General features: G+C 27.2%; 1 protein-coding gene across 1 annotated transcript; it reads left to right on the forward strand.

Moving 5' to 3' along the window:
* The first annotated feature begins 15235 nt into the window (after positions 1-15235).
* LOC114421502 (transcription factor HEC3-like) lies at positions 15236-16773 on the forward strand. Its single transcript, XM_028387452.1, has one exon. The coding sequence runs from the start codon at positions 15482-15484 to the stop codon at positions 16295-16297; it is 816 nt and encodes a 271-aa protein (XP_028243253.1). The 5' UTR covers positions 15236-15481; the 3' UTR covers positions 16298-16773.
* Positions 16774-23683: the final 6910 nt, after the last annotated feature.

Below are 23683 nucleotides of genomic sequence, written 5' to 3' on the forward strand. Positions count from 1 at the left end.
TAAATATGGACTTGATAATCATATATAATATTTAATAACATCTAATCACATGAAAATAAATAATGAATAGTTAGTGCATAGATATTTTGATAATAAGATAATAATGATCATAAAAAGAAAAAATCAACAAAACTAAAAATATTATAAAAATGATTTTTATGTTCCAAAAAAATGTGTTAGTTGTGTTTTCTATTCTTAATTATTTTTTTATGTTCTATTTTGATATATACTAATGGAAGGTTGTTAATTTTATGTGGCTGTTCTAATTTATATATATTAGTTAGTTATTATTTTTATATGTATATAGATGAAAAAATTGCAGTAAAAAAGATATAGATGGCAAACAGTAATAACATGAAAGTAGAAGATAGGGCGAGAGAGAACAAGAGATAAATGGATTGCTACTTTGTTACAGTTTTCTACTCACAATCATATCGTTCTAAATCTTAATGTAACTCCACTACTTAATAATATGTTTAGTTTCACATCTTGGATATAATTTTAAAAGTTTTTTTATGAATAATTTTAAGAGTTAATAATTATAACTTTCAAACTTGTTTATAATTCTTTATTTCTTAATGGTTTTTCAAACACGTTATTAACCGGTGTATACCTAACCCTTTTCAGTTTCATGATCATCCACAGTTATTAAGAAAAAATATTGTAATACATTTGTTAACCTACTTTTTTAACACATGCATTCTACTATAAATTAAAATTTATTAAAAATATAATTTTTTGTTGATTGCACTTCTTATTGAGGAGGCTTACTCATAATTTATAGTTTTTAATAAATTTAAATCAATAATAATGAAAAAAGTGTGCTGAATTTATTTCTAACACTCCTCTCATTCCAAATTTAGAATTGGAAAGCTTCACGCAACCACAAATCACACATATACAAATAAGAAACTAGAATGATTGAAAACCTCAAAGAATATTTTATTTGTCTTATTAATTAGTAAATAACAACAATAATGAGTTGGGCCCGGCCGGGGGTGTCTCTAATTGGAGGCCTAATCTAATCATAACTAATTCAATAAATTTGTCTCAAATTCCATCTTAATCATATCTAAATCGAATTGACGACTTTCGTTTCTAAACTCTGTCTTTAACTATATTCTGTTTCTAAAGTCTACTGATGCACTTACAAATTGATTTGTTTTGTATATATTCTATCTATTTTTAATAAGTTGATATTTCATTCCTTGAATTTAATATTTGATCCTATTTAAAAATATATGATTATATTATAAGACTTTTTGTCTCCAAAATTGAATATATGATCAATATTTCAAAAATATGAAATATAGTAAAACATAATAAAAATACGTCCTTTAAAGAGAAAATATGATATATATATATATATATATATATATATATATATATATATATATTTACACTCACAAAAGTGAGAACTAAATCTTGTCAGTGTTTCACTTGTTAAAAAATCAAAAAGTGGAAGTTTTTATGGGAAAGTGTAGCATATATGTTATTAATATATTTTTTTTAGTCTCCATATGACATTTTATCCAATAAATCTACTAATAATTAATTTTTATTAAAAATCTAATTGATCACCTTTGAATTTTTTTCTGTTAATTATATTTTCTCCATTACATTTCTACCGTATAACTTCTATTAAAATATTTGTATTTATTAAACTCCCTGAGTGTAAACAGCATGTAATTAAAGAGTTTCGTCCACAAGTATTCAATTTGTGATGATGGTGAATATTATTCACTGTTTCAACTACTGTGAATGTGAATTTATTTGTCGATGCTAAATTTTGTTCTTTATGTTGACGCCAAGACTTAGAATGAAGATCATGTGGGGGTTTTGATTGAAGGTTTTCATTCAGCTGCCAATTTAAGGAGAACCATATGTCCTCCAGTTGACCAAACTGTTTTATGTTTTGAGCAATGATTTCAACAATATACGTTAAACTCTCTGAAGTCATGTGTTGATAAAAAAAATATGTATGGGTATCTTTTCATCATCATCATCATTATTTTTTCTAATCCTAAATTCCTATAAATTGAGGCTAAGTTGGAATCATGCCCAAACAGACCATAATTTATCTGTTAGATTCTTCCCTTCATCTATGACTTATATATATATATATATATATAATACATATGATAATATTTATTTTATTTTTTGAATATTCTTTTAAATTATCTTTCTAATATAAATTTAGGTTAATTATATAATTATCTAAACCATTATATAGAGGAAATACATTTTGATAATTGTTTTTTGTGTCGACTTTTGTTTAATTGTTTTTTGATGTCCACTTTTGTTTAAGACCATTTTACGTTTAGTAATTATATATTATCATACTTAATTTATAATATTACTCCTGAAAAAGCTGTTTAATAGATAAATAAATAACAAATAAGAAAAATAAAGAATGTAATCACACCTCATGACCTATCTCGCTTTAGTCTCCCTCACTCTTAAACCAACTTCTTTTCCCACGTTAGTAAAAATTGTAACTGCAATCTCAATTATAGTCAACTTCCCTTATCTGTCCTCTTCTATCTGCCATAGTGCCACCCCTATTTTTGTGTCGAGCCATAACAATTAATTCTTACCCCAGTGATTTCCTGCGGCTTCACAATAAAGGGAAAACCAAAGCAAAACAAAAATGGTCATTGGGAGGGTGAGTAGGTTCTGAAGGTTGATTCCAAATTTCATTTCATCATTTTTCATTCTACACATCTCCTTTTTCTTTTCTTTTTTTGTCAATATTTGGTTTATGATTTTTCATTACTTTGATCAAAAGTTTCAGACATTATTAAAATGGCAGTGCAGTTTGTACTTTATAATGTATTATGTTTTTCTTTTTTAAAAAGTTCAACTTTTTTTTTTTTGCATGTAACCGCATATATTGGCTCATCACATTAATAATCATAAATATCTCTATGATTCTGAATTGAACATCACAACTTGATCTTTCAATTAGTAAGCAAAATTTTTCACACTTTCTTCAAAACATGGTATCTGACTTTTCATATATTATGTAATTGTAAGACATCTAACTTGGTTTTTATTTTTGAGAAGGGTCATGACAATGACAAGTAGGTTCTAGATTCTACGCAACTCTCATATTTCTAACTAAATTAATTTTTTACTTTGATTTCCAGTGCTTAATTTGTTCTAAAGTTTCATATTATCAATCTTCTTTTCACTTTAGATTTTACATCTGTTAAGTACAATATTTCATCCTTTTTATTCATTAACAGCAATTGTAAGATTTGGTTGACAAACACACGCATAGTTATTAAAATTTCAGCATCTTTTCTTTTATTTCCACTTATTTATCTGCGCCTGCATAATTTTTTGTGTGCAGATACACAGTTTAATTGGAAAAGAGGATATGGATACAACATTCTTTATGTATCAAATGACATTGCTTTCTTTTGAATTGAGTAATTATACTTATCTCTTAATTAAGTAACTAATATTATCTCTTGAATTTTTGTTTTTCAAATTAAGTAGCCTCGCTTATTTGTATCGTTGTATGTTTGTTGCAGGCAGACATGGGAGAGAGTGTGAAGGACGAAAATGCCAATGAAAATGTAAAGAAAATTGAGGAAAAATGAGTAAAGAAATAACTACTCGCAAATTCTCCCTGTAGAATCTTTCCAGAGAAAGCAAACCACTTTGCTTGCATGAACAGTTCATTTTCTCCTATAATTCAGAATTCTTTCTATTGAGTTGTGGTTGGTTGTTAATATTATTACTTGCAATGTAAATATTGTGATTTATTGGTTCTTGATGCTTTCATTAGGTTTGACTCTAAGTATATGATAAGATTGCTTTAAAAGGCCTGAATATCTTTGATATGCTTGCTAGGCATAAATATTTCTTTGTACTTGATTTCCAATGTGTGTTCCTATGTTGTTTATGACTTTATTTTTCATCATGATGTTAAATTGAGACATGATTTATTTTATTTTCTTTAATGCAGAATAAAAAGGCTACTGCTTTTCCTGTTGTATACGGCTGCGGAGGGCCTTATGTATATAGGAAGTTCAGGATGAGAATTTAAAGATGTGAAGTAAACATGAAACAAAACTGGACTATCAGTGTGTATGTATCACAACAATCTGTGGTCATGATGTTAATCAACTATTTCAAGGCATTCATTTTTTTCCTCACATTTTTGTGTTTGCTTTTCTCTTTTCTCTATCATTTCTGTATTTCTTTTTGTAAATTTTAACAATGTTTTTGAAACTTTAGTGTATAATTGACAAGTTTTCTCTCATTAATATAGAATGACAATGCAATAACTAACAAAAAGTAAACTAAATCTTTTATTATTAATTTTTGGCTTTTTTATATTGTCTTTTGGTTCTAAGCATGTGTATGCATTCTATATCTATACATTAATTACTATCTCTCATCTCATCTTTCTTTCACTTCATATTTTTTATGATTTTACATCTTAAATCTTATTTGAATCTTGATGTGAATAAAAATACAAGAGAATTGAAATTTTCCTCGCAACTAATGAATAATCATTTTTATTTCTTATTAGATTTCAATTAACTACTGCTCCTTATCTTTTGCTCTTTTAATTTAAGTTCACTTCTAATGAATAAGGTTGTTGGTTTTTCTTTTTTCATTTTATCTGAGTTAAAAATTTTAAAATAAAATTAGAAAAACAAAATATTTTAAATTCTAAAGAAATCAAAACAAATATATGTTTTCCTTTTTTAAACTATTAAAAGTATTATATTAAACTTATTAAATATAATTAATCAATGTCTTCAATTTCTCTATATTTTTCCCATTTTAAATATAATTATTTTTGTTATGCTTCTTTATTAAAAGGGGTGTATTTCATGAATGAGATTAGAGTAAACTTATAGAATAAGTGATATATTATTTTCGTTGAGATTTTAAATATAAAAAATTATACGATAAAATTAAAATAAAATGTATTTTAGTTGAAGTTAAATCCAAACTTATATGACAAATAATATTAACTTATTTTAGTTGAGATTCTCAAATTTTTTAAAAATATTAAAAATTTCTTGATAAGTATAATCATCTGAGAAAATCTGACGTAACAATTATTCAAGTTTATTATTTTCATTTCATTATCTGTTTTAGTTATAGTACCAATCACATGTTATTTTAATTGCCAAAACAAAACATGTTTATGAGATACAATTATTATTTGATTTCTCAGTTAACACAGTTTCAAGGATGGAAAAACCATTGATATATAAAAAATATTAAATCTTTCAAGAAGTAAAAAAAAAAACCCTTATAGTTAAACATATATTTAAAAATATTACTGTAAAAGTAAAACTAATATACATGTCAATACATAATAATAGAAAATGTTAAAATGTATCAAATTTAGCTCAATAAAAAATGTCAACACATGCACAATAGTAATTGATTATCATGCTATGCACAATAGTAATTGATTACCATGCTTTGAAGTGAGAGAAAAAAGCAAAAATAGACACACTTCAAATTAAACTAAATTATTTTAGAGTGTGGCACACTTAATATGTATTTAGAAATAAAACACTAAACTAAAATTAATAAACATGCCAATTAGAATGTGGTATATTAATTTTAGGAAAAAAATTGTGAACATAGTTAAATATTTAAAAAACATCTTAAGCGAAAATTAATATGTTCATCAATATATAATAAGATAAATTGTTGTAATTTATAAATTTTATCATAAAAATATAATAGTAAAATAGAAATACGGACACACAGGTGTGTCAGTGCTTGTGTTTCTGTTTGTATATGAATAATTAAAATTATAATTTAATTAATGATTACATCATTACATAAAATGTCATATATTTTAATTTTAATAATCCTGATGATTGAAATATGATATAATTATAATATTGATTATACAATTAACTATTCTCATTATTTTTTTGCATTCTTAGTGGATAGAAGATGTTTTATTGGTACGACTTTATTGCACATAAGCATATATATCGTTTAGTATTGATTGTGATCTGAATAATGAGCACAACTACAGCGTGCGTGTATCAACAACAAATTAAAGATCAACATTGACAAGGAAGCACAAATCACTATCAGTAATGACTTGTTAATTAATCAATCAATGAGATGTTCCGTATGCTTCTCTCTTTTTATTCCATCTTTGAAAAATTGCATTCCAACTAAACCTGAAAACCCACAGAAAAAAATTGGTTAGGATACAACTCCAAAGAAGAGCTTTCCAAAGGCCATTCTTAAACCCAACAAGGATAGCAACACTTTTTCCCTCCTTTTTCCAAAGTTGGAAATGTGAAATTCCTCACTCTAAGCAAGTCACTATAGTCCGGACTATGAGGAGGCCATTTTGAAGAGGAGGGAGTTGAATTCTATGACACCCTTTAACTCTCTTTAGTATGGTGGTGGGAAAGTGAATGCATGGGGTGGTGTCAGATCTGACCCAATCCTCCTCGTAAAGATCTATGTTCTTCCATTTATACATAACTATTCTTAAAAGTTAGTATCCTTCTCTAAGGGCATTTCCCCACCCTTTTTATGCTCTTACATTAAATCCTTCCCTTGTTTCTGACTGGTTCTGTTGTGGAATTCAACTAAGTTCCCCTTCCCTTCAATATATACAATAATAACTATATTATGGTTTTAAATTACAGTTGCCATAAGTCAAAAAACTTTTATAATAAAACAATTGCAGAAAATTACAGCTAATAGATCGTAATTGCGGCCACGATGCGATTATAAAATGTCAAAATACTTTGACATTATGATCACAATTGTAATTGCGGACCATAATTCAAAATTATATGAACTATATCATATTTCGAGAAATAATAATAATAATATATAGTGTTTTATTCAATAAATTTCCTAGGATAGTAAGCAAAATTTGAATGGCAAACTAGCTAGCATATATATATATATATATAGCACAGCTTTAGAGTAGTGCTTATCTTCTTTATATATTAGTAACTTTCAGTTTCACTACCACATTTACATGGACTTGGTTTCAATATTGATCCTTTGATAAGTCTATCTAAACAACGCTAGCTATTCTTTGTATGACTAAATGTCTTATTGAGCGTGAATGGAATCATCCAATTGTTTTAACGTGTGTGGTAGGTCCACCCTTGATTATTACTTTTCAGGTTTCAATACAAACTTTCGAAAAGTATGTGTAAGACCGTAAATGCTAATTAAATTGGCATTATTTCACCCTTCCCCTCCGTAAAAAAAAGGGGGAAGATCCCCTGATCATGAGCCCTTTACTCTGAAACACGTACACTCATATTTTGGTAGTGATATAGTGAATTTTTTATCATATTATAGAATTATAAATTAATCTTACAATACAGAATTATTTTATATTGTGACACATGTGTTGTGTTTTTATTGATTTAATGTACTATTGTCAGATTACACAAAATTTCTTTTGTTTTACTTGTCAACATGATTATTAATGAATGGTCTTGTATGTCAATAAATTTCATCTCAAGATACAAACACTGCACGTACATTCACATGGGTGGTACGATAAATGTAATCGATAGTGCAATAATTTCCAAACAACCAAAACAAGGAAAAGAAAATAAACTTAAATTAAACACCAAGAAAAATAATTAATTGTAATTAGTTTACAGGTTTTGTTTCAGAACTGAAAAAATAAATAGAAGACCATGCTAGTACGAAGGGGAGGAAATATCATTGTTCGTAAAGAAAGCTCCATTGATGAGTTTTTATTGGTCTCTCAAACCAAATCATAGAACATAAATATTTTGTCTTGATAATTAAATAGTATGGAGTTCGTACGTGAACCCACCTGCAAAGGAAGTTAGGGTTTGTATATCTTTACATTGTTTTTTTTAAGTGCAAACTCCTTTGGTTCTTCATTCTTCCACCGACGCTGACTTGCTGACCTTATCATTAATCTTGAGGAAAATTTTCTTAATTAAGGAACATTAATGTATACGTAGCCAACTACTGCGTGCACCTATCCAACAATTATTAATAACAACAAGAGTGATAGTAAATAGTACGAAATAATTCACACGAAAAGCACGAAAACACAAATATTTGAATTCTATTGAATACAAATAATATATTAAAAAATAAAAATAAAAAAGAGTCAAAATACACAGTAATAGCAATTCGTTTTATATTATTTCGTATCAACAACCAATTTCCTAATAACAATAATGTCACTAAATTATTATTAATTATTCTCTTCCTGTTTCACATTTTCTCAACTTACCTCCACTGTAAAAAAACAAAAAAAAAAAGTACCTCCTCAATGTCCCTATATTTCCTTACATGTTAATTACAAACCACAAGTCTGAGACCATATATAGTTAAGCAAAGTTAATGAAATTTAAAATTTTTTATTTACTTCCAAAATTTGGGGAGTTTAGTGACAAAAATTGAGAAAGTGTAAATTTTCGTAATGACAATATCAATAATAATGTAATAACGATGGTGATTAATTTTTGCTTATGAATTATGATCCTAGATTACTAATAGTAATAGATATGTTGAGAATGAGTAGCTGACAGAGAAAAGAAAAAAGCCAGGGAGCCAAACCTGCGATAGATTTGTTTTTGCACCCAAAGCCAATTAAGTCATGAGATAGAGGAAGGAAACCGTAGCCATCACAAAATGATTGCTTTGTGCATGCGCATAGAACAACATAGAATTATAATATATAGATACAGTGAAAGTCATGCGCAGGTGTGTGTGCGTGTTGTACTTGAGAACTTTGAAAAATGATTAAGAAAAAAAAAAAAACAGAAGAAGAAATGATCACACAAGTCACAAGCAATGTTCCCCACCCTCTGATCATATATATCATCAGCCTGAGGCTGGATGATGTAATTTGGTTTGGCATATATATCATAAAGTTTGTTGCTTCTCACTTCTCATTGTATTTGAATCTTCTAAGTATTCATTACATGAAATATGTAAGATTGACTTAATGAGAATGAGTGAACAAATGAGATGTGGTGAGTTTGAATTTATGCAATTAATATATTTAATAAAAATTAATAAATTAATATTTATAGATAAAAAAAAATATTATTACATGTAACTTGTTACACTTGTCTTGTTCTGTGCATGATCACGCACACAAAAGACGTGCTTCGGTGTGAATCATCAGAAAGATAGCAGCACTACTCCCTTTTCACTTTCCTTGCTTCTATTTAATTTCAAGTCCGTTCTCTCTCTCTTCCCACTTTCCTTCATATGTTCAGAACTTTGTGACCCGTATATATGAGAAATAATTGAGAATTAAATTCATCTACATAAAAAGTGTTAGGTAACTATTTCCTGCTCAGAAACAGAAAATCTTGTCTGCTTCAAAACCTGGAATTATTTGCAGACGCCATCATCTCTGATCTTAATTGAATCCATTATTGCTTCATTAATGAGCTTTGATTTTTTTTTATACGTAATTAGCTTTGAATATATACCAGCTATATATTTCAAAGTAGATAATACGCCTTAAACTAATTCATGTCTTAAGCTTCCTTAATTTTGATGACAATGCCTTCAATTAATTCAGGTCTTAAGCTTCTTTAATTTTGATGACCAAACAAGGTTACTTTATTAATATCTAGAAACCTTAGCAGACTTTAAATCATTTTGTTGAGAAAAATCACTTTGATCGGTTATTATAGCAGTGTGTTGCATTGAATTAATTTGTTCGGCAGAACGGTTTTTCTTTTATTAAACTAAATGACATCAACATTTCAAGGTTCTCAAGGTCCGTCAATGCTAGATATTAAATTGGGTTGTGTATATATCAGTATATGGTTTTTAAATTTTTCATTTCCATATGATGGATTATTTGATAGGGAAATCGTTCCACTTTTGGAAAATACAGCATCAGCTTCCTTTTTAAAGATTAGTTGGCTTCAAGAACACGATACGACCTTAATTATTTGGTGGTAGGCTAAGTTCTCACTAATTTACTGCTCATGGATGATATTGATATTTTAATCATCTTATATGTTTCTTGACATTAATGATCAATAGCATTTATCTATGATTACATACGACACATATGCAGGTGATGTCAAAATTAATTATAACTTTGGAATTGTATTCTGAATCTGCATCAATATGCTTTAATTATAACTTCGGAGTTGTCTTCTTATACCCATCCAAATTAAGCCTTTGGTTGACTACTCCAACCCATTACTTACAACCTTAAAATAATACTTCAACCCATTACTTACAACCTTAAAATAATAGGGTAAATGATTTGTTCCTTTATTTTATTTTTTTATTTAGTTTGACTGTTTATCTTTAAAAAGATTTAATTTAATTATTTTTTTTGTTTAGTTTATTCATTTATTTTATTAAAAAAATTTATTTAATCTTTTATCTTATTCTTTTGATTCAGTTTGATTTTTTTATTCATTTTAATCTTTTGATTTATTTAAAATTAATGTCGCTAATCATTTAAAAATAAATTATTTATTCACTTTTCTCCCATTTCAATCCGGCCACTTCATTTTCAACAAAAAAAATATATTCTTAAGTGATCAATTACACCCATCTTAAATGGACCAAAGATCAAATTGAAAAAAAAAAGATAAATGACTAAAATATTTTTTTAAAGATAAAAAATTAAATTGAAAAAAAAATAAAATAAATGATTAAATTAAATTTTTTTAAAAGATAAATGATCAAATTAAATCAAAAAATAAGATAAATGATTAAATAGATTATTTGACCAAAATAATAATATATGAAGCGTACCTATAACTATCAAACGTGAAAATTAATTGATATAGAATTGTTTAAACTTAATCAGTAATTTTAAAATTGAGTCTTAAATATGCAAAATTGTCACTAATAGTGATTGCATACATACTCAAGACAAAATTTAAGAATTTTTTTAAGAGTACCCAATTAATTAATATTGTATCTGTACTTAAGAATATTTTAAAAATATATATAATAGATAATTTAGACGGAACCTTATTATAAAAAAGATTAACACAAACTTTAAAATGTTCTTATAAAAAGGATCGGATAGTATAATTTTGAAAAAGAAAATAGAATTGCACATGTATCAAATAAGAAGACATTTTATATATGTAAAAGTAAAAAAATATTAATCATTAAATTTTATTATGTAGTTAAGATTAAAAAAACATCTTATGTGACTTTTTTTAAAAATATATATATAATTTTCTTAAAAATAATCTTAATCATTTATATAATTCTTACAAGAAATTTTGCTATTACAATGAGTCAAATTGAAAAAATTCACTATATATTGACAGCTTATCCACGACTCCTCATCCCTCTATAAAACTTCCGCGGGTAAAAAATTATTATGAACACTCATATAAAATGACTTATAATGATCTGATTGATAATTAATGTGTTGAAATTAATTATTTGAATTCAATTCTTGATAGTAATAATTATTGATCAAATTATATTTATCTTTGAGTCAAACTTTAGATTAGAGTTTTTGTTCCCTAAATGGTTAAAAAATATATATAAAATGACTTATATGAAACTAAAGCTACATCTAAACTGTCATTGGAACAAAGCTTTTCTCAGTAGCATTTCTGGGATATATTCAAACTTGAAACAGTATAAACATAGTTCGACCAGAAACACAATTTATTTTAAATATGAACAATCATTGCTGAATGTCAGGAAAAGCTTTAATTTAGACCTTTGCATATAGTTTTCATATCTCATTTGATTGCTTGGTTCACCTATGAAATCAACCTCATTGTATTTTGTGGCCAAGTTAATTTGTCTAATTTTTTCTAGTTCTGTAAATATAAATTAAAAAATGATTTAAAAATGTTTCACCTGATCGAAATATTTTCTTTTATTATTCCTAATACATATTTGAATATATAACACAATATTGAATAAATATTTGTCAATAATTATTTTCTTAAAATTTAAAGAATACCATAAAATCTAATAATATATATATAAACTATTCTTATAATTAGGGAAATAATATTAAGTTTAGTAAATTATTCTTATAATTAGGGCAATAGTGTTGGAATTTTTTATTTCAATAATTAATGTGGATTATTATTATAAGATAATTATATTAACTATTTACCATTAGTGAATTTTATTTTATGTGATTAAATTAAGTGAATATGTTAAACAACTATCTACATCAGATGGACGTAAATAAGCATATGTCAATATTGGTCAATTAAGAAATAATGAAAATACTAACTATTTAGTTTACACATTATAAGAAGGTCATGATCCTAATATATCAAGTTGTCACATATAATTTTTTTTTCTCCCCATATGAAGTTACTAAGTACTATTGAGGAACAAAGAGACTCTGATCCGGTTGAGAAAAAATCATGAAGCCACCGATCATGCTATTAATCGATTATCTATTATTTATCTCTATAGTATTCCGTAACAGATCCATCCTAAAAAGAGTGCATAGATCAAAAATCACCTATGAATTCAGATTTTGTTGCGTTTATTTAATCAATCATTATGAATTTAAGTATTCTTAAAACTCTCTTATTCATAATCTAACGTAGTGTGTTCTGGATTGTTATTGATATTTTATAAGAATTTTTTAAAATTTCAACAAATAGTTAAAAAATATAAAGTTTATACTAAAAAATATAACACTTAATATTATTAATACATTTCTAAAAGGATTTTTAATAAAAAAAATTTCATATATTAATTTTTTACCATTGTTTTAAGGTGGCGGATGTTTGGTATAAAGAATTTTTTAACGTTCTTGACACAAGAATAATTAAAATATTTTTTATTATAAGAATAAAAGTTTGTCATATCCGATTGAAAATAATAACCTATAATATTATGGATATGAAATATTCTTTAGAATGTTACGTTATGAATAATTAAGATTAATTTTGTCACTTTCATAAAAATTTTCATGGTGGAGTACTTGAATATAAACAAATTTAATTAACTTTATCTTATTTAATTAATTAAATAATTATAAAAATATATTTTATTTAATTGTGATTCTATTTTTAATATCTTTTCTTTATTTAAATATTAGATTTCAATAAAAGATATTGTAGAAAAAATTATTATTTTTTATCTTTATTATATAATCCTTCTTAAAATATTTTTTGTATTACTTTCTTTCTACGAAGATATCATTGATTAAAGTTAATTATAGAAGGATCTAATAATGAGAGATACATAATCTATTAATATTTTGTAATTTTATTTGCAAGAATAATTTTTGAAAAAAATATTAAGTTAAAACAAATTTAATGTTTTCAACTAAATTAACTAAAATTTTAAATCTTGATAAATTAGTTAATTGAAACTTATAATAAAAACATAAGGTAGTAATTTTTAAGATTAATAAAATAAATTATGTTAGTTGGCTTTCTCAAAATAACTATGATTTTAATAAAAATATAAGTAGTTATTTATTACCTTATTAATTAATGTCTTTACAACACCGATGAGCAAGACACAAAGTATGATTTTAAGTTTTTCCTTATGTTTTTTCTCTCTCTTTCAAATGCTTTTTTAATTACTCCGTCATTTTTAGGAGTCATTTACTTTAATTTTATGACACATAAATTAACAAAAAAAATCATTTATATTTTCAGAAATCATTAAAAAATATATGTTTACACTTTCCTGTAATATATGTCATTTTTTCTTAGTGTGTCATTTATTTTTGTCATTAACTACTTGGACATTTTATACATTATTTATTTTTCTTTTCTTGATAAGAGTATTATTCACAAAATAATCATTAATATTATCTTAAAAATTTAAAATAAAAGATGAATTAAAAACATATTTTTTTTTATCGTGATAGATAAAAATAACTGAAGGTGCAGTAATCATTAACTTTGTTAATTAAAAATACCTTAAATGAAAAGAAACACCAACAAGCGAACCTTTAGCTTAGTTAGTTTTTTTATTGAACAAGGATTAACGATATACTGTAGTAAGAATTAAATGGATTCAAGAATTAACCATTTAATTTGGTCTTAGATTTTTCAATGTGTAAGGCTGTAAGGTGTGACTTTTTTTTAATTTTATTTTTAAATTCTGTGTGAGGTGTGATTTTGAGGACGCCATATAAGTGTTCATCAATCCCGAATTGAGCGAATTGAAGGAGACTGGAATATACCAAAGGGCAAGAGGCATTATTAAAATGGTGATAAAGGAGAAGTAGCCCTAGGATTTCAGTGCCCCGAAAATCAAATTGGAGAGAGAAAACCAGCTAGTCTTTCGTAGGTGCAACTCTTTTCACCGCTAGCTTTCTACTACGAGTCATGCAATTGCTCATTCTAGTTTAACCTAATCTAAACTTGATACGATAATTTGGTCGTGTAAATTTTGTATGTCTCAAGTAATAATTGGATGTTTGACTTAATTTCTTTTTACCAAAATATGTAAAATTTGTAATTTTTAAAATTTTATTGTATTTAAAAGTAAAAAAAAAATTATTTAAAACTAAATAATCTGTAATAATTTCTAAATAATAGTAAACTATATCAATATAAAAGGTGTTAAATTAAATTAAAAATGTATTATTTATTATCACTTGTTAAAATATATGTTTCTAAAAAAACATTTGGTCAATATTTTAAATCAAAATATATTTCTAAACCTAGTTCTAGTAAACGCAATTCTTATACAACTTTTGTATTGGGTTGTAAATTTATATACAAATTTACTGTAAATTAATTCTTCAGATAGCTAGAAAAGCTTTTAAATGTACAAATTAATTACTTTACTTCAATGTTTGGATCTATGCCAGAAGATGCGCTTATATTTAGATCCGGTCGTGTCTTAAACCGAATTTTCTCCAAAAAGAAGATACATATGGAAAATAAAAAATAAAGCCCCAAACACACTGAAAATACTTAATCCCAGCTAGGAAATCAAATTTAATTCATAGAATGAAAATGAACTAGCTAGGTATTGGGAAGATTACTTATAATTTCCGTAATACTCGATACAAAGATGGTTGATATTTCGTAGAACCGCGCATTGAATCCCCTTTAATTTGCTTTACCACCTTTTCTTTTTATTCATTCATGTACATGCTTTTTGCAGTCACTCCCCTTTCAGTAAAAACCCGTTCCCTAATACTTACTTGCCCTCGGGCCCCCTCTAGGGTCTAGCCACCTTTACAACCTTCAATCAAACTTGTTACTAATTCTGAGAGAGAACGATAAAAGCTTCAATCTAGCTAAGGCTAATTCAACGAACCACACAGCTGTCATCCTCTTATACGCACTACTTAGATTATATATTTATAAGTGCTGTGCTTCATTTCAAGTGATATGGTCATACCCAAAATTAAACCTCTCTCTAATCTCGTTATTCCCTTTTATCTTTTTCAGCCATTAATCCTTAGCAAATTAAACCACCAAATTAAACTTCAACAACACCCCCAATCTGAATAAGGAGCTAGCCCCATCCCATCTTATATTTCATATTTGTCAATTTGGTCATGGACACCAACACTAGTACATTATTCACAAATGTGAACAGCACTTGGAATCTTGAAAAGATGGAAACAAATGAACAACAACAACAACATGATGACCATAGTATTATTCTCCAAGTTCAAGACCCTATGGGTTCTGGGATTTGGCCCATCAACAACTACCACAACCTTCTTCAAATGCATCAAACACCCAACACAACAACCTCATCCATGGTCATAGTACCACCCTCCTCCTCATCAGGGTTCCTTGGAGACATACTAGGTGTTCATCACAACCTTGAAGAAGATGAAGAGCCAGAAGAAGAGCTAGGAGCCATGAAGGAGATGATGTACAAGATCGCTGCTATGCAACCCGTGGACATCGACCCCGCCACGATTCGAAAACCAAAGAGAAGAAATGTTCGCATCAGTGATGACCCGCAGAGCGTGGCTGCACGCCACAGGAGAGAGAGGATCAGCGAGAAAATCCGAATCCTCCAAAGACTCGTTCCCGGTGGAACCAAAATGGACACTGCTTCAATGCTCGATGAAGCCATTCGATATGTTAAGTTCTTGAAGAGACAAATCAGGTTGCTTCAATCTATTCCTCAACCTTCACGTCAACCACCACAATGCATTGGTGTTGCCAGTACTACTCCTCATGCTAGTACCTTGTTGTTAGCCCCTTCTTCTGATTGGCCTTTTGCACCAAATGTGCTACCCCGTTCCACCGCCGTCAGCGCCTCCATGGACATGTCGGCTGGACTCGGATTCGACGGCCATGCTCATGCTTGTGATGGCTCCTCCAGCTTTAACCATCATGAGGTAATCAGTGAATAATTAGTGGCTTTTATTACATGTGAGAATCAAAAGATAGAAATTTATAATAATTCACACACTGTGCTCAATTAATTGAGCTAGACTATCCTGATGAATAATTAGTAGTTATTGATTAATTAGGTTATAATTAATTGTATTGCTTTATATGTGTACGCATATGGAATTGAGGAGTGCTTGGTTGGTATTAGTGTATGTGTATGTTGATGATGTTTTGAGTTTGGGGGAAACTAAAGAAAAAAGAATAGAGTAATATTTTAGGGGAGGGGAGAAAGGTTTGTTAGGATATTGTTGACTAAAGGGTTCTGTAGAATAATCATAACGGTTGGCTTGGTTACGTACAGCCATAGAATAATGTGTATGCCAGTTTCGGTGTTCGCCGGAAAGTTTGTTTAGCTGACTCTCTTCCGGGAATAAATTCAACTGTGACGTTATAACCTAGTATTGAATAATGAATAATATTATTGATTTGTGAACAAGATATCTTGTATTACTTTCAGTGCCCTTTTTCTTTCTCTTTCTCTCTCTGTGCATAATTACACATATACATGCTTATTGGCGTGTGTGCCAGCAGATACATACACACACGCACTCAAGAGTGATTTCTACTCATATCCAACAAGACAATATATATAATATGTGAGTATCGAATTAACTTGGCTCATGCTTGTGTCCAAAAATGTTGATTTCAAAAGGGGTCAAAGAGAAAACTCATGGTGATCAGACAGATTAACTAAAGCTGAAAATCCCTTTTTAATTATTTATATGGGGGAGTGGGGGAGATGACACCTTTGTAGTAAGGTTTTAATTAGTTGCAGATAGTGTGAAGAACTGGAATAATTTTGGATATATATATATATATATATATATTGGAGATTATCACCTAGATATTCAGTTGTTTTCTTAGATTGACATACATTTACATGTTCTTAATTGGCTTCTTGTTAACCATTGTTTAAGGCCGGCTGTTCTGTCATAAAACAATTAATATCTTTCTTTAAGTTATTTTAAGCATTTAAACAATAAAGTATTAAATGTTTTTTACGTTTTAAAACATTAAATTGATTCTTTATTTATAACTTTTTTCATAAACTCCTTAGCAAATTTTTGTTTATCTTTTTCTTTTAAAGGAATTTTTGTTTGTCTTAGTCCCCTCTTTCTAGACTTTCTTTTCTGTGTGAGAAAATCAAACACTTAAACAAATGTGGGTTATGGGTTCAAAACCTAACGGTTTTCATTTGCACTGAAAAAGCAACCTTCTTCTTCTCCCTATGCTTTGTTTCTTTTTTATTTTTACCTCATCGAGTCATCTTTATCCGCTTTTATTGCATGCTTTCTTTCTTAGTGAATAAGAATTCTGGGACACTTCGATGCTGGTATGTGCGTATGGGAATACTTGCATTGCATGCACATGAATCATGATCATGCCTAAATTTTTATGTATTTCCTGTAAAGTTATGGCACACTGACGCTATAGCTAATTGTATATATGAATATATGTAATTTATAGTTTAGTATAGTTAATAAGTTGCGTTGTTGATAAATAAAAAAATGCAAAAATGGGTTTGAATAATATAGTTGGATTTATGTAATATTAAGTTATATATGTAATACATACAAAATCATATATATTTGTGCATTAGCTTAGAAAGGTGCCGAGGCATGTACATTATTCATCCAGTTACACACATAAATATAATAGATGTAGAGTCTTTGATGGTCTTTTAACGCACTTATGTATACATGGTGAATTGTCGTTTGTATGCATAGTTATTTTGTAATCTTCACTTGCTTAATTGACATTATATATCACTGTAAATGAGGTCTATATAGTTTAAAACAATAATTTATAAAACAAAGAAGTGAAGGAATATGAAGTCTTATAGGAGAGACATCCCCTCAAGTATTTTGATATATATATATATATATATATATATATATATATATATATATATATATATAAGATCACAACACTTGTCAAAAGTATTTTTGAAAGAAAAGATCAAAGTGCTTCTTCTATATACTTGAGATTTAATTTCCAAGTCACTTAGCAATTGGTCACCATCAAGTGTTAATACATGGCTTCAATTCTCAAATAGTATAGTGCTTCAGTTAGAGCGATAAGAAATAGTGGTAAGAAAACATATTTTTCTAATACACAATTTATTATTAATTTAAATTGATTAAAACTCATGAAATTATAAGAAAAATATTAAATAAAAAAATAAAGTACACATCATTTCATCAATTAATGGTAAAAATGTTTTTTTCATTAACATTTTCCTTTACTAAAAAATATTAAATATTTATTTTTATATTTTTGATATAATAAATACTTTTTCAATAAAAAGTTTTAATTAGTTTCCTTAAACATTTAATTTATTGTATACAAAAGTCATGCTGTTACTTCCTAATATTTCTCTCCTAATATTTCTCTTATCTAAATATTATTTGAAACAATTTATTAAGAGAGTGACTGCTAATTATTACAGACTAATTTTTTTTTTCGATACAACGGACTAATAAATTTTAGTGCTTGGATTATTATTTATATATATGATTTGCTATAATCCTAAGATAACAGATTTAATGAAGGCACACTCGTCTATCTCAAGCACAATAATGTTTCTTGCCTCCATCTTTTAATTTTTAGCTCACATGTATACTTCTTGCAGTGATACATATAAAAAAGTGTTTAGGGTTAATCATAAATTTTTTATTTTTTTAACTATATGAATCTTTGGACTTCTAATTTTATTTTTTGAGTCAATAAAATTTTCTATTTTTTAAAATAATGTAAATTTGGTTTTGTTGATTTTCTTTTTGCCTAAACATCTCACATTCTTATTGTCTTGTGCAAATATTTGGGGTTTATTATGAATTTGGGACATGAATTTTTTTAAAACTTAGATCTAAAAAATTTAGTGTAAATTTAGTAAATTTTTTAAATGATATTATATGGCATGAAATAAGGATATGAAGAACGACAATTTTGAGATTTTTTATTTTAATTTTGGTGAAATTTAATGATTTTGTTTGTGAATTTTGAGTAGAATAAGGTTTAAAACAAAGTAATTGATTTAATTTATGAAAAATTTAAGTAAAACGTAAAATTTTGAGGATTTTATTTAGAAGAATGCAGGACAGAGAAATCAAATTTGTCTAATTTTAAAAATATAGAACTTAAATTATTAACTCAAAAGACTTAAGACCAAAATTACACACGGTATAATTTTTTTTTGTCAGTAAAATTACACACGGTATAATTAATTTAAAGGAACAAGAACAATATTGAACATCATTACAATTGAATAAGGAAAGATATCAGCATAATTTATTCTAAAGATATACTAGTATATATTGAAGATTTATCCAAATTAAAATCACATGTCTCCTTTTGGCTATTCAATCGAAAGAAATGTCTCATCTTATCTTATGCATCACTTCTTGAAACAATTAATGTTGTTCTCTAGCCCACTTTCCCCCCTCATGCCATTTATATATATATAGTACTCTTCCTTCACCATATTGTACACCCAACCCCACTAGAAGTCTATCTCTTAACTATATTATTATTAACACCAACTTCACAATTCCTCTCTCAGCTACTCATAAACAAATATTGAACACTTAGAAATTAAGCCCCAGATATATAGTCTTCAAAATTCCCTGAATCAAAGTTAAACCATCCTTAATTTTCGTTTTTACTATTTTTTTAAGAAACAAAATCACTTAATTTGATCTCATGTTTACTTTTGATGCGGAGATTATAATGTTGTTGGTTGCAAAATTGTCATATAGATGGCAAGGTTACGACCTGAAAAATCAGAAAGAAGTACAAGAAAATTTACAATTGTGGATTTGCAAGCATATCTGATGGTAAAAGGTAATCGTATGATCTTGCACCTATTGCCAGTGAGGTTGCGTGTGCAGACAATGAAGGGTGAGTGGATGACAGTGGTGTTATTAATTAGTCAAATCTTCAATATTTCCACTAAGATACCAAGTCATGACTCGGTCATTTCGTTTCAATACAATATATAATGGAACAGTATAATGTTCAAGTATATAATAAATTAAATAATGAGAACATTAACTTGCGACCTCTTCAAATTGGTTCACTAATTTACTGAATACTGTACTGATCAAACTGGTCAAGTCTAGCCAACTTTTGTACTGATCAAATTATGTCAACACTAAATAGAATACGACAGAATTAGTTGAATAAAAGGATAATATAGTGAAATAAACTTATATTTTTCTAATGTAAAACCTTAAATGATTCGTTACATATGTATATAGCATTAGTATGCAAATTATGGCCTTACTTAGGATCTTTGTCAGTGTACTCTAAAAATAGTACGGTTCTTGAATCTCAAATTAAAAAACCAGCTGTGAATTCTTTGGATTTTTCTCAATAATATAACATAATTTATTTAGAGTTAGATACGCCCTGTGTGTGGGTTCTAATTTTGTAAAGAGTTATTAGAGGTAAATGAATTATTGCCGAAGAAGAATATCATCATGGCGAAGAAAAGTATGAACTGTGTCATAAACTCGGATGCTTTGCAGATCGATCGATCTCAGCTAAGCATGTACTATAAAGATATCAGAAGTATGAAGTTTACCATATATATATATATATATATATATATATATATATATATATATGATCGATAGAGAATGGCTGCGTGTAAAAATGGATTGTTTTGCGGCAACTCAAATCAAATCATGTCATTTTAAGGAATGAGAATCACTTATTTAGACTGCAGACACACACAACAGTTATAAATACTTACAGGTGATATAAGATTGATCAGTAATTTAGAAAGGAGAAGGGAGGGAGGAGAGAACGCAGGTTCGAATCTTCCTATCACTTTTAGCGAAAACTAACAAATAGATTAACATTTTGATAAAAAAAATTTATAAATACTTATGATATACGCGCCCGCACTTGCACTCAAAAAATATAGTGGCTGTTAGTTAACTTGCGGGTATGTCAGTGGCTTTTTCCCTGGTGGCGGTGCATGTGCTTACTACTACATATTGAAAAGTATGCTAAATTAAACCTAGCTTTCCATGTTTAACCCTAATAAACATAACGAATCAACAGATTTTAAGGTTTAAAGAAAAAAAAAAAAGGCGAACTGAACATATTGTAATAACAAGATAAGAATTAATAGAGTGCATGCATTTATTTGATATTTTTAATATTGATTAAGATTTCGTTATAAGAGAGATTTAAAGTTGTTATTGATCTATATTTATTGATGGAGATATTGGAATGATTATTTATGTGTGTTGTTTGTTGAGACCGTAAAAGAAAAATATTGAAATTGAAAAATGTTATTGGTCCATATTTATTGACTGAGATAATAGAGTAATGGATAAATATATTAATAATGGTCTAAAAAAAAATATAAGTTAATAATTTAGGTTAAATATTTAATTAATTATTAATAAAGTTAGTTGAATGTGTAATTATGTTAGAATATAATTAAAAATTTATTTTATTTTAGACATATTCAATTATTTAATTTTATTTCTTTTGATGATTTTGTTAAAAATGATCGAGGGAGTATTACATAATAACTTTTTGAAGCACTTATACTTGAAAACGAAAAAAGTCATCATTCAACGTACACCGGAAGTTTAGAGACTCGTGAATCGTGATACTATGAAAATACGCAAAAATTAAATTTTAATATTTGACGTCACTTTCTGAGATGAGAAAATCCTTTTTTTTTTAATGTGTCCTTGTATATACTGAGAAAAGACGGTTATCATGTATGACATAATAATTATATTGAGTAATGAAATTGAAATAAATTAAAGACGCCCCCCAGGACTTTGATATTTTATTATATTAAAAAACGTTCACAGTTTTAACTCAGTGAGTCAATAAGTTCAAGTGGCTAATTAATTAACCTAAATAAGTTACAAATGTTTATTTGCTACCTTCACTATGGATTAGCATTATGAGAATCAATCCCCATGAAATCAATCAATATACAAGAACACCCTTTTATCTAATAATATAGAATATAGAAGACCACAAGCAAAAGAGGAGCAGGCCCAAAGAGAAGAGAGACTAAGACTTGCACGGAATCCAAAGTCAGTTTTCTATTAAACTTTTTTTTTATATATTGTATTGATTAATTTTTCTATTATTTGGTATTTTTCATTTTTCTTTCTAATTTCATGATAAATGTGTAATTTTAATGCACCGTTGTTGTAATTTTTCTCTTAACCACACGTTATATTACATAATTAAAAGAACGCTGGCCTATAATTTTTTTCCACAAGTAATATAGTACCTCACAACGGGAAAGAAAATTATATTTTCATTATTAGTTGGGAATAGAAAAAATAGAGATGAGAAAAAAAAATATGCATATAATTTTATTTTTCTTCCATTGGTGAGATCTCATGCATATTGGATTGAGAAAATTGTCAAATTGTGAAGCACATTTTTTTAGTATAAGTTAAAATTTATTCAAAAGTGAAAAAATTATAGGCACAATTTATTAAATAAAAGTGAAACTTATATAATTTATTATTTTCAATAAATTTCAGTTAATAATATTAAAATATATTAAAAAATTATGTTGCTAAAAAAAATTATCTATAAATTACTCTAGGTGAACTCGTCTATTTTTTAATAAGAAACACAAATGCGTCATTTTATATTATAATTTTTTTCCTTGAAATAAATAAGAGGAAAGGTAGTGTTTTATTTTTTCCTAAAATTAAGAAAATTAAAAGTTACTTTTTTTTCTGTCTCGTTTTTCTCCTTTGCATCAACTAATTAATTAGTTCGATGATTGACTGTTATTAAAAAAAAGAAAGAAAAGAAGAAGTGGTGAACAGATCATGCCATCCTGGTGGCTGGCAAGTGTGCACTGTTGACGACATCTAAACAGGCAAATGGTTGTAATATAAAAACATGATTTGGCTTTGGAAATTAATCTAAGCAGCTACGGCAACTCATGTTGATAAATTTAAAAATAATAACTATCTTAGAATACATATTACAAATTCAAGGTAGCAAGCACCCTTGAATACATATTACGAAAATAACTATCTTTTATAAATAAAAAAATCATATAAGTAATCTCAATAGGAAATAAGAATACAGTATTTAAAAATAAAACTGTCTTGCAAAAAAATCATATAATTATGAAATTATTTTGCTGTCTTAGTCCTGGATATTATTTCCTCTCCTAGATTTTTAATTAAAAAATATAATTACAAAATTATTATTTTATTTAAACACATAAATACTGATTTATTTTTAATTTATAATTATTAATATCTCTATTACTATTAGTATCATTATCAACAATAACATTATAAATATTTTCATTATCATCATAATTACTATTATTT

The sequence above is a fragment of the Glycine soja genome, chromosome 8 (assembly GCF_004193775.1).
Source record: "Glycine soja cultivar W05 chromosome 8, ASM419377v2, whole genome shotgun sequence".
NCBI classification, from domain to species: Eukaryota; Viridiplantae; Streptophyta; class Magnoliopsida; order Fabales; family Fabaceae; genus Glycine; species Glycine soja.

Excerpts from the sequence above, each read along its gene's own strand:
- LOC114421502 (XM_028387452.1), top strand. The coding sequence starts at position 15,482 with ATGGACACCAACACTAGTACATTATTCACAAATGTGAACAGCACTTGG.